The sequence below is a fragment of the Coffea arabica genome, chromosome 6e (assembly GCF_036785885.1).
Source record: "Coffea arabica cultivar ET-39 chromosome 6e, Coffea Arabica ET-39 HiFi, whole genome shotgun sequence".
In the NCBI taxonomy this organism is placed as follows: Eukaryota; Viridiplantae; Streptophyta; class Magnoliopsida; order Gentianales; family Rubiaceae; genus Coffea; species Coffea arabica.
The window spans coordinates 54,514,069-54,527,525 of NC_092321.1; the positions used below are offsets into that span (position 1 = coordinate 54,514,069).

Here is a 13,457-nt window from a genome sequence, read left to right on the forward strand (position 1 = left end):
CATTCTAATCATAAACAACTTGGATCCTTTTGGTGGGAAAACCATGAGGGTTCAAGACATCGAACATGAAGGCACACTAGGTTGATAGGTATATGATGCATTGGACTCGGCTGGCCTGTAAAATAGCCTTTGGCACAAAGGCTGGCTCATATCATGAATAGTCTTGTTCAATTGACCTATCTATTAATCAAGATATTGAAGACTGCAAAAATCCATCACTATTGAGGAATGGTATTTGGATCTTAGCTATTTACACAGAAACAAGAAAGAAAGTACAAATAATTTTGGATCCTGTTTTCAAACATCACCATGAACAACCATTTCTAATAGTAGCTGAAAAAATCAGCAATATAGAGCAAGTATCTCTTGTGCAAGAAGTGTATTTAGCCAGTTAGCAGTCAGAGATGTTGGAACTGTGCACAAGTACATGATTGATTTATCAACTATCTGCAGCTGCCAAACAGCTAAGGCAATAACAGTTTACAAACAGAGAAGCCAAGCCTCAGAATTGCAGTCTCTAAACTTCCTTAGTTTACAGGCTTGCCAAAAGCCCGAACAACAAGTAATGAAACAGTACAATAATAGCATCTACTGCAGGTGCCAATTTAAGAGAACTAACCACAGCCATTCTTGACATGTAGGCCAAGATTAAGTCAAAAGAACCACTCAATCTCCGCTGGCACAACCCTTACAGCCACAATGGACACACTCTATAACCTTCTCTTCTCGCAAATGCTTAGGTACTCGGCACACACATGTTGTTTGAAAGTTGTGATCTCGAGGTTGCATACATCGTAGACAGCAAAGACGTTCATACCCAGGCTGTCATGATTGCCAAAAAACATGAGAACTGGTTGCAAAAAGGAGAACCATGATTGCAAAAAAGCATGAGAAAGGGCTGCAGCAAAGGAGACAGAAGCACTACTTATCCCATGCCCAACCAAGAAAAGAAGAACTAGCTAGTGATATTAGTAAGAAATTGTACAAAAACCTGCTGACAAAATTGCAAACAGTTTCAGAAAACTATCTCGAAAATTTTGAACAAGATGCAAAGTAACTTGTATATTGTGTTAGTTTCCAAACTCCAATTTCATGCTATATTCTGGTCACACATTTACTTTGATATCACGAGAACATACTTGGAGTTAGGTCTATCATCCTGCCCATCCAGCTGCAATAGATACATTTCAAGTTAACCATAAACTTCAGACTCGCCATAGCCATGACTTGTGATTATAAATTTCTCAGGTAGATGATTCACACTCAAGATGGAGAAAAAGTTAAATGCCCATAAAAACCCACCCACACAAAGATTAATACCCATCCAAAATAAAGGTAGATAAATACCCAGAAAAACTAATTTCCCAACACTAAAAGATGGGAAGAAAAAAAAACTAAAAGAACGGACCTTTTTCCACTTAGCAATTAAATTCCGATCTGCATACCCCTGGTCCAAGCAAAAATCAAACAATTCCTTGGAGATTTCCTTCCTTCGGTAATATACGTCAAAAACGTAGCGACTCTTCTGATGGGCTATTTTGAAGATGGGCCACAGTGCCTCACATTTTCTTTTATTATCATTTGGATCATTCTCAGCTGTTTAATAAAGAAAATAGGAAAACAAACAAGAAAGTTAGTCAAAGATTGATCTCTCAACTTCAACAACAGAAAAAGAAATGGAGCTTTCATAAGACATTGAGTAGTCAAAACCTTCTCTCATCTTGGCTTGTAATTCATTAAGAGTAGGCTCAATCAACTCCCAACCTTCAGGGTACTGAACACGGTTAGTCTTCACCTTTGGCATTTGAACTGCAACCAGAGCACAATTTATGACATAATAAGAGCTTTCCGGACAAATAATTCCACAATCTCAGTGCTTTGAATCTCATTGGAAGCATTTATTTTTCCCCCTTAAACCCAAACAACATGAAAAGAAGACTGATTCTAGAGGCTCAGGTCTGTCTCAATTCTTCGTTGACAATCTCTCATTGATTAGAGTGAGGTATCTTCAGAATTTCATTATAGATCTATCCAACATTTTGAACCATAAAGACGAGCAGAAAGTAGGCACAAATAAATAAAAATGTCAGCGAGGAAAATCTCACATTCGATAGGCATAAAAACCTTAATCAGCACCAAGTTCAAAGGATCTACTTCACCACCAAGCAAAGAGTGCACAAACAGCACAGAAAAGAGGAAACTAGGGATTGTTTATTACATTGGTTAATCAAAGTCTGAAGATCCACAATAAAAGAAAAGAGAATGCAAGCCACATTAAAACAGCAATGAACTTGAACAAAGTACAGAATATATGTCTACCAATTTCAATGTTCTAGTCCATAAATTATGGCATTGGAAACTTCATAGCTTTCTTACACTGATACTGTAGCTAACTTCAACGTAACAACTTAAAAGTTTAAATCATATTATAGTTAACTTTTCTATACCAACTTCAAAGTTTTAGCTAGCTGAGATTATTGAAATGCAGCTCCTTCAACCAATCAAAACTTGTGAAAGTTGAAACTGTAGTTCAATGAAACTCATAACAAATTTATATGTATCATAATCTATCCTAGGTTTCAATAAGAACAACACGGCAATGTTGGATAAACTACGTGTATGATATAAAAACATACTGGAAAATGCTAAAACCTATGCCTGAAACCAAATGAAGGAAAAAAAAAACAAAAATACAAGCATGGTTTCCCCTAGGACCTAAGCTACTAGTATCCAGAGTGGATTAGCTTAGGTCATATCTCCATTACTCTTTGAAATACAGAACCAATTCTCCAAATTTTTCATTAAGCATTGACTCGCCCCCTGTCTATCGAAGCTTGAGCATATTTCCCACTCCAACACAAAGAGTTAAAGTCCCTACTTTGCACTACTTCATGCTTGCGACAATGTGAAAGGTCAACTTAAAAAGGTTTATATTCCCTCATTCTGGATCCAATTGGGGTGAATGACCTACTGTGAGAGAGCTAAGAACCTCTACTTCCTAAAAAATCCAATTTTTATCAAAAATTACAAACAACAATGAGTTCTTTCAACACAAACTGGTCAGTGCCCGAAATATTTCTGAAAAGAAAAAGTCAATTTCTCAATCAACTCTGGTCAGATTCAGGCAAACCATATACCAATCCACAGCTCTCTTATGGAGCCTTATAGCCAGCAAGACCCAAATCAAATTATCTGAGGTGTGACTACCATAAATTAAAAAAAAAAATAAAATTCCCACAAGCTGAATTTAGTAACTGTGCAAGTGACTAAAAACTTACCTTCCCCCAAATGGAGTGAAAAACTAAACCCAAATAATCAAAATAAATCACGGAAAACAAAAAATGATTACCCTAAGCCTACATTATATCAAGAAGACACGTTGATCAATTTTAACCCAGACTGTTGTTTGCACAGTTTGGACCTAATATTAGTCTTTTCATTCCCAAAAAGCAGGATATAAAGGAGCATAGAAAATTCAATCTTAAGCTTTCTGTCAAGAAATCAATTTTGATTAAGAATTATAACCGGAATAGACAAATTAAGGGCGCAATTATCTCACTTTAACAGCGAATACTACTAATTAACTTCTCCCACTAAACCCAAGTCATAACTCATACCCTCCTCCCTCATTCCAAAACCATATTCCACTTTACAAATTGCAGAAAATTAAATCACAATAAATTGAGAAACTCTAGAAATCATCAGACTCAGAAAGGAATCAAATCATATCTGGATCTCCAAGATAAATATTCGATATAAATACTAAGAAAATATATAGAAAAGCATTAAGGTAAAAAAAAAAAGGGAAAAAGACTTACAGGATAAGAAGGGTAATCGAGTAGAGCCTTCAGAATCAGTTGGGATTCAAGCTAATGGAGGAATTTTAAAAGCTTTACCTCAGGAGGGAAAGGGGAGGGTTTTGCAAGGGTAGGAATTTGACCCTTGTTGTAATGTGGAATTGGACTTGGAAAGCGGGTGTGTTTGTACGGGAGATTATTTGAAATAAGGGATAATTTCAGAAAACTCAGGGAGGTTTCTCACAATTTCACTGAGTTCCCTGAGGTTTAGAAAATTACACCTACCTCTTTTGATTTGATAATTATAGTAACAAAACTTTAAAATAATATTGACTTGGTCAAATTTTTAAATAAATACTCAAATATGCCCTTATGTAATGAGTTTTAATTTATTTTTCTATATAATCATAAGATTATATAGTAAAATTATAAAAAAAAAGTACCAAATTTTTTATGTCCATTGTAAACAATAAAATTTCAAGTCTACAAAATGACAAGAAAAATATATGACAAATATGCAATATATAAATTTAAGAAAATAGATGAATACAATCTCTGGGATTTTCTCAAACTTGTAGAGAGTTTCCTTCGATTCTTCTCTTCAAATGCTAATCCAAGGGTTTCGCAACTTGTTCTTAGATCCACTACTAATTCTTTCAAATCTTGATATGGAAGATTTGAAAAATTTCGAAAATATTTGAAAATTCAAGTCTTAATATATAGAAGACCTGAAGAACTTGGAAATGCAAGGCTTTGTAGCTTGGAGCTTTAAAAGACTTCAGCGTATGGGGTGTACCTTTTTGTCTGTCGTGACTTGGTAGAAAGACCCCCTATTTATAGCCGTAGTATGAGTTAGGGTTGAAAACATGTATGCCACTCTACTTGTCTTGCAAGACATGCAATCATATTAGGACTGTGCTAATTTAAATATTATCTCTTCATTTTGTATTTATTAATAAAGAGATAATATCAATGAATAGTTTCTTGATTGGGTAAACTTGTAGGAACACATGACGTGATGTTATCTGATTGGACAAGCTATTGCAGTATATAAGATATCTACATGGATTAAATAAATCTAAATATTATTTCTTCAATAAAGAAATAATTACTATATTTATTCATAATTTTGCCAAATCATAGAGATATGTGACATGGCACAATTTGATTGGCAGAGATATCCCGACAATTTTAATTGGCTGCAATATCTCATCTTGACATGTGGAGAAACATGATTGGCTGCCAAATAGCACAACTTCTAAGCGTGCACGACATATTACAATATCCAATTGGCTAAAAATAAGTCCTAGAAATAATTTATGGACCAATGCTAATTTTAAGAATTAATTAAACTGTCACTATCTATAAATGCCCCCTCAAAACTTGTTTACGAAGAGTAAAACTTAACTTGAACAGACAAGTTTCGACTTTATAATCTCCCAATTTGTTTAAGCAAAACACGTTGATATTCCGGAGATCATAGTATTGAGACGATAAGGAAACCGAACTCTATGCTCCTTTCTACTGCCATTTAAAAATGATGGCCATCAATTTTAATTATAAACATTTGTCTCTAAGAAACTCAATATCTTTATAATATATAAGAAGGCGTTTTGAGGGTCACTGTTCATTGCATTTCATCTGCTCTTCTGGGGGCACTTTTGTTGTTTCAACCTCTTTTTTATTCTTTTTCTTGCAGCTGGTACAATTGGTTGCTGCATTTGTTTAGAAAATATGTCTTTTCTGCCCTTATTACAAGCCTTACCCGGAGGTTAGTAGAATGTGCAGAAGGTCGTAATATTTGGTTGGGGAGTGTTTTGAACATTTGAAAGATGTGACGGGAGAGTTTGACAGAACAGCTCCTTATTACTTTTCTAGCCCTCCAGATTCTGAATATATGGATGTGTTTCCATCTAATTTTGCCTTTTTATGTAATTTAGCTTTTTTAACTTTTTACCCATTCTTGGGGACCGTTTTCCCTCCGAATTCTATCAGCCATTTCTATCTATTACCAGATATTTGCCGGACCAGGGGCCTGGACGGTTGTCTGACAACCGTCCAGAAACTTTTCATGGCCACGATGTGATGGCCCATCATCAACAACCAAAACGAAGCCACGTCGCAAAGTTATATCAGCTGAAGAAGACGGCGCCGTTTTATTGAGTGGCAATTTTTAAAAAAAAAATTTTGGAAATGGATGGAGCATCATCGTCAAACGGCGTTTGCATACAACAAATTTATCCCTTCCAAATTATTAATGAAAAGTTCATTTTTATCAGAAATCCCCATTTCACTTTCCCCATTTCCCAAACCCTTTCCCCGTTGTCTGCAAATGCAAAAAATCACTCCACAAAAGAACTGTCATTTCACTCTACAAAATCACTCCCATTTCACTCCCCGTTGTCTTCTAAAACAACTGCCTGAATTCCTCCCAAAGAAGACCCAGGGTGTTTTTTGGAGGAGGAGAAACTGCATAATCCAAGGCCCTGGGTGTTGCAATAGTTGGAGATTTCAGATTTAATCGAGGCCAACTAGTGGCACAAGATCAACGAATCCGTTGAATGGCAAGATGGGATCTTTTACACTCTCTGCGCTGCTTATGCCCTTGTCTCCTCTGTTGCCCTTGTAATGTTTATCCATAACATTTATACTCTTTATTTCTTTACATTTTTTTAATTTTATGGGATTTTCGAGTTAATTTCTTATTTTAGCGAGTCTTGAAGTTTCACATTAGTTTTCGTGGGATGGATTTAAGAAATTTTGGAGCTTTGTTTATTTCGAGCTGGGTAGCTCAGCTGAGCAGGTAAAAGTGTTGAAATTATGCTTGTAAAAAAGTTATCTTTTTTATTTTTCTTCTTTAGGTTGCAAGCTTAGTTAGTTTACGTACAACATATATATCAGTTTGTACACATAAAACAATAACATGTAAATGTTATTAAATCAAGAGATCGCCGTAATGTATACCAACTAAAATACACCGTGTACCAGAATAATAAATGATGTCAAAACTAAACAACAGGTGATAAATAATTGTAACTTGTACGATTTAAAAAATAAATGTGAGCAAATAACCCTTTTGAGGAGGTTCGTTGTTTCAAGAGAAAAGAACTAGTAATTTCTCTGTAATGTCTCCTGTAATATCTCCTAGTGGAATAGCACAGGCTTCTGCAAAAGAACTTATTGATTCCATTCTGGAAACTGTTGTTAGGATTTTCGGTTAGATATGAGTACCTTTCTTTTCTTTAATTTAATACCTGTAATTACTTCACTACTTTCTGAACAAATCATTATGATTGCAGAAAACCATGTTATTGTTGGAAAGCTTCTTGAGACAAAAGCTGCCCAGCAGGTTGACTTGAATACACCCAAATCCATAGTTGGAGATTCCAATTGGAACCCTAATCCTGAGGCATCACATGATACTGGCGGTTATAGCATTGGCTTCTCGCTGACTGTTTTACAGGTAGGTCTCTTATGCTTGTGATTTTTTTGTTAAGGTTGAATTTCTTACTCTGGTGAAGTGCTTCTACAATCTTTGCAAGAGCAAAGTTTGTATCTCATCTTCATTTGTCTTGACTGAATAGTATTTGCCATCAAATTGGAGTTAGTTGCAGTTCATCTACTTCTCATCTCTCCTTGCCTATGTAGAGTTTGTTTTTATTCTCAATTTGCATCATGAAAAAATCAATTGGACCATGCGGTCTTGCATAACTTAAGGCTAGTACATGAGTCATGAAAAGTGTGTGATTGTTAAAAGTTCTTAACTCATAATCTAGTAGAGGAATAAAATTCAGGTAGTTTTATTTTAAATCTGTACAAAACTTCTGTTGCAACCACAATTTCCCAGTCTTATTTAGTTAATTTTACCATTGAATGCCTGTAAGGCATTATATTTGTCACTAGTATCAAACTCCACAGTCCTCTTTCTCGGTGTCTTCCACATACTTCCCTTCAATCTTGACACTCTTGTACCACTTAGCACAGGCCATGTAGACTGCCAAATCTATTATGGTTAGACCAGCCAAGAGGAAGTAAAACCTGTCCAAATGACCATTGTTAACGTTTATTGGGATCCAACCAGGCATGTCATCTCTGGCAGATATTCTCATGACCATGCTCAATAGAAAAGACTGCTAACATAGTTTCCCAGGGAAATCGAGGTCATGCAAAGTGCACTGCCAAAGCTTTTAAGTCTATCAGGAGCTCGATCGTTAAAGAACTCCAGTTGGCCTATGTACATGAAAACTTCTGAAGCACCTATTAAAGCATATTGAGGGACCTGCCAGATGATGCTCAATGAGCTTGAGCCTTCACAGTTTGTGCAATCTATTCTAGCATATTTTCGCCTATAATTCTCCACAGTCTCTGCCAAAGAACATTGCCATTACTGCTATTACGAATCCAATCCCTATTCTTTGAAGCTCTGTGAGCCCTTTGGAATCTTTAGTCTCAGTGAGGTCTTTAGCACCACTCTTCTTAATCTTGATTACTATTGGATCCAGGACTCTCCTGTAGAAAAATATGACAACTGCCATGCTCAATATGTCAAAGCTAGACATGCTCGCAGGAGGGATCTCGAAGTTCCACATCTTTGTCTTCATGGCTGCACCTTGCTCAACAAATATGGATGCCATATGAGTAAATACCACTGAATAAATTATAGTGCATAGCCAAATTGGCAGTAGTCTTATTATGCACTTAACTTCTTCAACTTGAGAAATAGGGCATAGACACCACTAGTTATAATATCCTTGTTTCTCGTTGAAATCTCTTGAAGCAATGAATGCAGCTATATCCAAGAACCTGTGGTACACTAGGCAATCCTGACTTATGATTTGATCAAACAAATTCTATAAAGTTAGGAGCAGACTTGTAGTTAGATTGGCTTCTATTGGGCATCAAAAGCTTTTAGAACTTACTTGAAACCATGGGTGTGGAGCATCTTTCTCGAACCAGTTACAGAACTTTCCTTTCCTTCAACTTCAAATAATTCATCATCACTTTGTGGCCCCTCCACTCTCTAGTTCCTTATTGCTGCTACTATTACTTGGGTAAACCTGGAAATAGGATTTCCATAGGGGCTGAAATGCCTGTATCTTGTGGTGCCTACGAGGAAGAGTACCAATGCTGCCAAGGCAGATGCAGTAGATGCCCAAAACCCTATTGCCCACATTCCCGAATTCTCATAGTAGCCCAAAATGATGTTGAGACCTGCATGATGTTGAAACCTGCATGCCTATTTGTTTAATGTCCTTTCTGACCTAATCAATGGTAAGCTACGATTTGGATGCCTTAACCGGAAAGATATGCAATCCTTACGGGAGAAGCATTGGGTATCAGATAGGGTAAGCCATGAGAAAAATCAAAATTTTTTTATTTGACTAATTTACTTACTGTAGTTGTGGAGATAGTTTCACCTTTAGGAATGCTAAAAAATTTTGCACTTATACTCACCCCTCTTTTAGGTCATTGATATGTATGCAAGGTTATTGAATATGGATATGAGTAAAAGGCTGATGAAGGTTAAGTGGTACATTGTCGAGACATGTGTTGTTGTAAGTATAATGGTCAACTTTTTTTTTCCACCAACTAACACCATGCATATACAGTTTCACTCATTGCTAGTTTAGTTAGAAAATTTGATTCCAATATTTAATAAATAGTATGAATTACTCGTGCAATTTCTAACTATCCTATGACTTTCGATCAAATTTCATTAATTTGTTGGGCAAGCTGCCATTCAACGTGTAGACCGATTTGAGAAAATGTCTGATGATGACCTATATTCGCAATTGAACAAGTGGTTCAAAATAAGAGCAGATAATGCAAGTCTAGCAAATGCCGATATCGTGAGCAATCTCTTATAACTGCTCAAACAAATATCTTTTATTTTATATCAAATACGTTGCATTTGTAAAGTCTAACACATTACATTTTCAGACACTGGTTCCAGTGGTGAACAAAAGTCACTGGTTTGTATACTCATTTGATATTGCACAAGGCATTGTTCATCTCCTTGACTCATGAGTTGGTTCGTCACGGGTTCGAGAGACTAACATCTTACGACGGCTGGTGAAATCTAAATACTATTTATAACTTGCATTTTTAATGCATCTGTTCTATGGCTTTAAAATATATAACTAGTGTGAAAGTGTAATCAGTAAAATTATATTTGTATGTTGCAGAAGCGAACCTTGGGATTAATAATGGCAAAACAATTTGATAAGTCGATGGATTTCAAGGAATTTACCTTGCAAGTCGCAGATGTACCTCAACAGTCTCTACACAATAGATATATGTACTGTAAATAAGAGTTTATTTATATTCTATCTTGGAATATAACTAAATACTAAGTTATATTATTAGGATGGTAAGGTAAAACTTGTATGTCCAATTATCTGGTTCTCACGACAATGTATACCTCGTGTTTCAGCTATGATTGTGGTGTGTTCATAATGAAATTTCTGGAGCACTAGAATAGAAGATTAAGCATACGCATTACGGAGATATATATATTATTTTGATTTATAGAATTTTTTTGGTAGAAAGTATTTTTATGATGACTTATGTATGGTGCTGATTATTTCAATGCTTGGATAGGATAACATGTGGAAGTATCGAGTGCAATATGTGTCTATAATGGTTGCAACTGAGCATAACAAATGGGCCGAATCCATCCTTGAGTTGTTAAATATCCCTCCCTAACAAAAAAATCAGTTGTAATAAATGATGACAAATATCTAGTAATTTGTAGTTGTGTTGCGTAGAATTTTGTACTTGTGTTGTGTAGAATTATCTCATTTTGGGATTACTGTTGGGAGCAAAGTTCATTAGTTATGAAGTTTTTACTACTAGGGGGACATGTAGAATTTTTTGTTGGGAGCAAAGTTCATTACTGTTAATACATGTAAAATTTTTTGTTTGTGGTAGACAGGGTTGGCACATCACGATTAATATATAACTTCTTGTAATAAATTAAAGAGATGTAAATGGTCTAAAACTATTTTGCATTGATGGCAATTGTCAAACTACTATCTAATATAAAAAGAAAACAATCATTTTAGTATTACATTGTTCCAATCCAGTTCCAAAAGGGGCACAACATACATCATCTTAGCATACATATTCATGGAAGGCAATTAGCTTATATCCATTTATATCGTAGGTAGTTGCACTTCTTCGTCGCTTATATGTATGGGAGTACTGCTCTTTGACCTTTCCACAGAAGCCACAATGGGGGTCTGGCAATCATTGAAACAAGTAATAAATTATTTAAATCAAATATTCAGTGTTCATAAAAGCATGCCCTACAATAGTCTTGTAGCAAGGTTAGAATAATTCTAAATAATAACTTTAAATAAATTTTTTTAAAGAATTACTGACCATTAAGAATTTAGTGAATGAGTTGTACTTTGTCTTGCTCACAGGATCGTTAGGAATCAAAAGTGGGAGATTGTTACGATCTTGAATGCAGATATTATGAGCAGCCAGTATTTGAGGAGTGATTCCGGGTTCACCGGACTAGATTTCAGTATTGTACTGAATAAGATAATGTAAATTTGTCCAAAATCTTGATTATCCACACAAGTGCAATATCTCACTTTCCATCCTACAAGACTGCATATCTGAGTGAATAACTGGGGATGATCCAAAATTTGATTCACTGAATGACTGTTATCACGAGTAGCACATTACATTAGTTGCAAAGTCATACTATCACTGTGTATAACAGCAAAATAACTACAAGTAAAAACTAAATACATATTGCGTCCAAAATTTAAGATGCTATGATATACGAAAATTATGATGCAAATGTGTACATAATGTATAACAACGTGTTCAACTGGATTAACAATATGTAAACAAAAATCAATCGAAATTAGTCTAAACAAAAATCAAAATTCAGTACATACGTGACCGTAAATGAATAAAGTTATACTACAAACTTATGAACTACTATGAATATACACATAACCAATGCATTAAATTGAAGTAATTATGCAACAGATTTGTAAAGGTCTTTTTGTAGTGTGTACAAGATAAAATACGTCGTGTACCAGAATAATAACATGATGTCAAAACTAAACAACGGGTGATAAATAATTGTAACTTGTACGATTTAAAAAATAAATGTGAGCAAATAAATTAATAATCTGTAAAAAATTTTATCCAAAGGTGTAATCATGTGTCCAAATGCAATAACGATATTTCAAAACAAAGTAACCAGTGGTACATGGTATCAATCAATGCGTACGACATAAATATCAGTTTGTACACATAAAACAACATGTAAATGCTATTAAAACAAGAGATCGTCGTAATGTGTATCAACTAAAATACACCGTGAAAACTAAACAACGGGTGATAAATAATTGTAACTTGTACGATTTAAAAAATAAATGTGAGCAAATAAATTAATAATCTGTAAAAAATTTTATCCAAAGGTGTAATCATGTGTCCAAATGCAATAACGATATTTCAAAACAAAATAACCAATGGTACATGGTATCAATCAATGCGTACAACATATATAGAAGTTTGTACACATAAAATAACAACATGTAAATGCTATTAAATCAAGAGATCGCCGTAATGTGTACCAACTAATATGTACAAAATGTGATATTACTATGTCAAAAATAAATAATATGTGATGAACATCCTATCACTAATATGTATACCTTAATAACCAATGTGAACAAGTAAAACATTAATTTGTAACAACTAAATAACTAACAGTGAACTATAATGCACATTATGTAAAGTATAAAAATAACTACTTACTACCACAGAATTATTCGATGACAAACATTTGCTTGATGTTTGGCTTTGGATAGGTTGATAGGATTCTGATGACTGACAAAAGAAGAATATATAACAACTGAGTCAGCTTATGATAGTAGAGTCAATTAAAATGATATAGTTATGTAAGTCCAAAAATAAGATTTAGTACTAACCATCTCAGGAGTACTTGCCTTAGACAATCTAGAGTTCTTCTTTTGCCTATGAAACCTGTCCACCCAACTACGCAATACTTTTTTAGTTTTTCTGCCACTTCGTTTCTTCAAACCTGTTGGAGTCACAAAGTGGCCAGCTGCATTCTGCACCTGTATTTCCTTACATAGATCCATTGATGCACTATTCTGTGTTATTTCATCTATTTCTCCACAAAATAGCATTTCGACTCTCTTTGACAATTCAAACATTACGCTACTGACTAACTTTGTAGCAGCTTCTAACATGGTAGCCCTGGTAGCAAGTCTTACCATTTCGGGTGCTAATAGCCTATATCGATGGAAAATAGAGAGAGACGGATCTGATAATATTTCTCTACCCTTGCAATCGACGCTGCCTCTAGATCTTGCCTTCTTTGTCCATCTCTTTGTCACATATTGAGCAAGAATAAACTTTGTTCCAACCATATCATACACCTTTAAAGCATGTTGAACCATTGCTTGTCCTCAAGCAATAAAAAATACAAACCAACAATGATTCAATTTTTGAAAACATATATATGTGTACTATTTCACTTCATTTTCTCAAAAATAAGGTAAATAACCATTATGCAATTATTCAATTAAACTCAAGTACTCATAATATCAAGTAAAGGAGAGCCAATTATACCGTCATTATAACAAATTCAAATCAATTTTTCATCCT

The 13,457-nt window shown here is 34.8% G+C and overlaps 1 protein-coding gene and 1 pseudogene across 2 annotated transcripts; both read right to left on the reverse strand.

Annotated features, from left to right (window-relative positions):
* Positions 1-414: 414 nt before the first annotated feature.
* Positions 415-3,988, reverse strand: LOC113694886 (protein BUD31 homolog 2). 2 transcript variants are annotated; one of them, XM_027213789.2, is made up of 5 exons: positions 3,819-3,988; positions 1,711-1,809; positions 1,409-1,596; positions 1,140-1,171; positions 675-822 (listed from the first exon to the last, which is right to left on the reverse strand). In XM_027213789.2, the coding sequence occupies exons 2-5, from the start codon at positions 1,802-1,804 to the stop codon at positions 711-713; spliced, it is 426 nt and encodes a 141-aa protein (XP_027069590.1). In that variant the 5' UTR covers positions 1,805-1,809; positions 3,819-3,988; the 3' UTR covers positions 675-710. The 2 variants fall into 2 exon arrangements, with proteins under 2 accessions (XP_027069589.1, XP_027069590.1); XM_027213788.2 differs by lacking the exon at positions 1,140-1,171 and having other exon boundaries at positions 415-822; positions 3,819-3,981.
* Positions 3,989-7,698: 3,710 nt separating this feature from the next.
* LOC140009939 (protein NRT1/ PTR FAMILY 7.3-like) lies at positions 7,699-13,249 on the reverse strand (annotated as a pseudogene).
* Between the last annotated feature and the right edge of the window lie 208 nt (positions 13,250-13,457).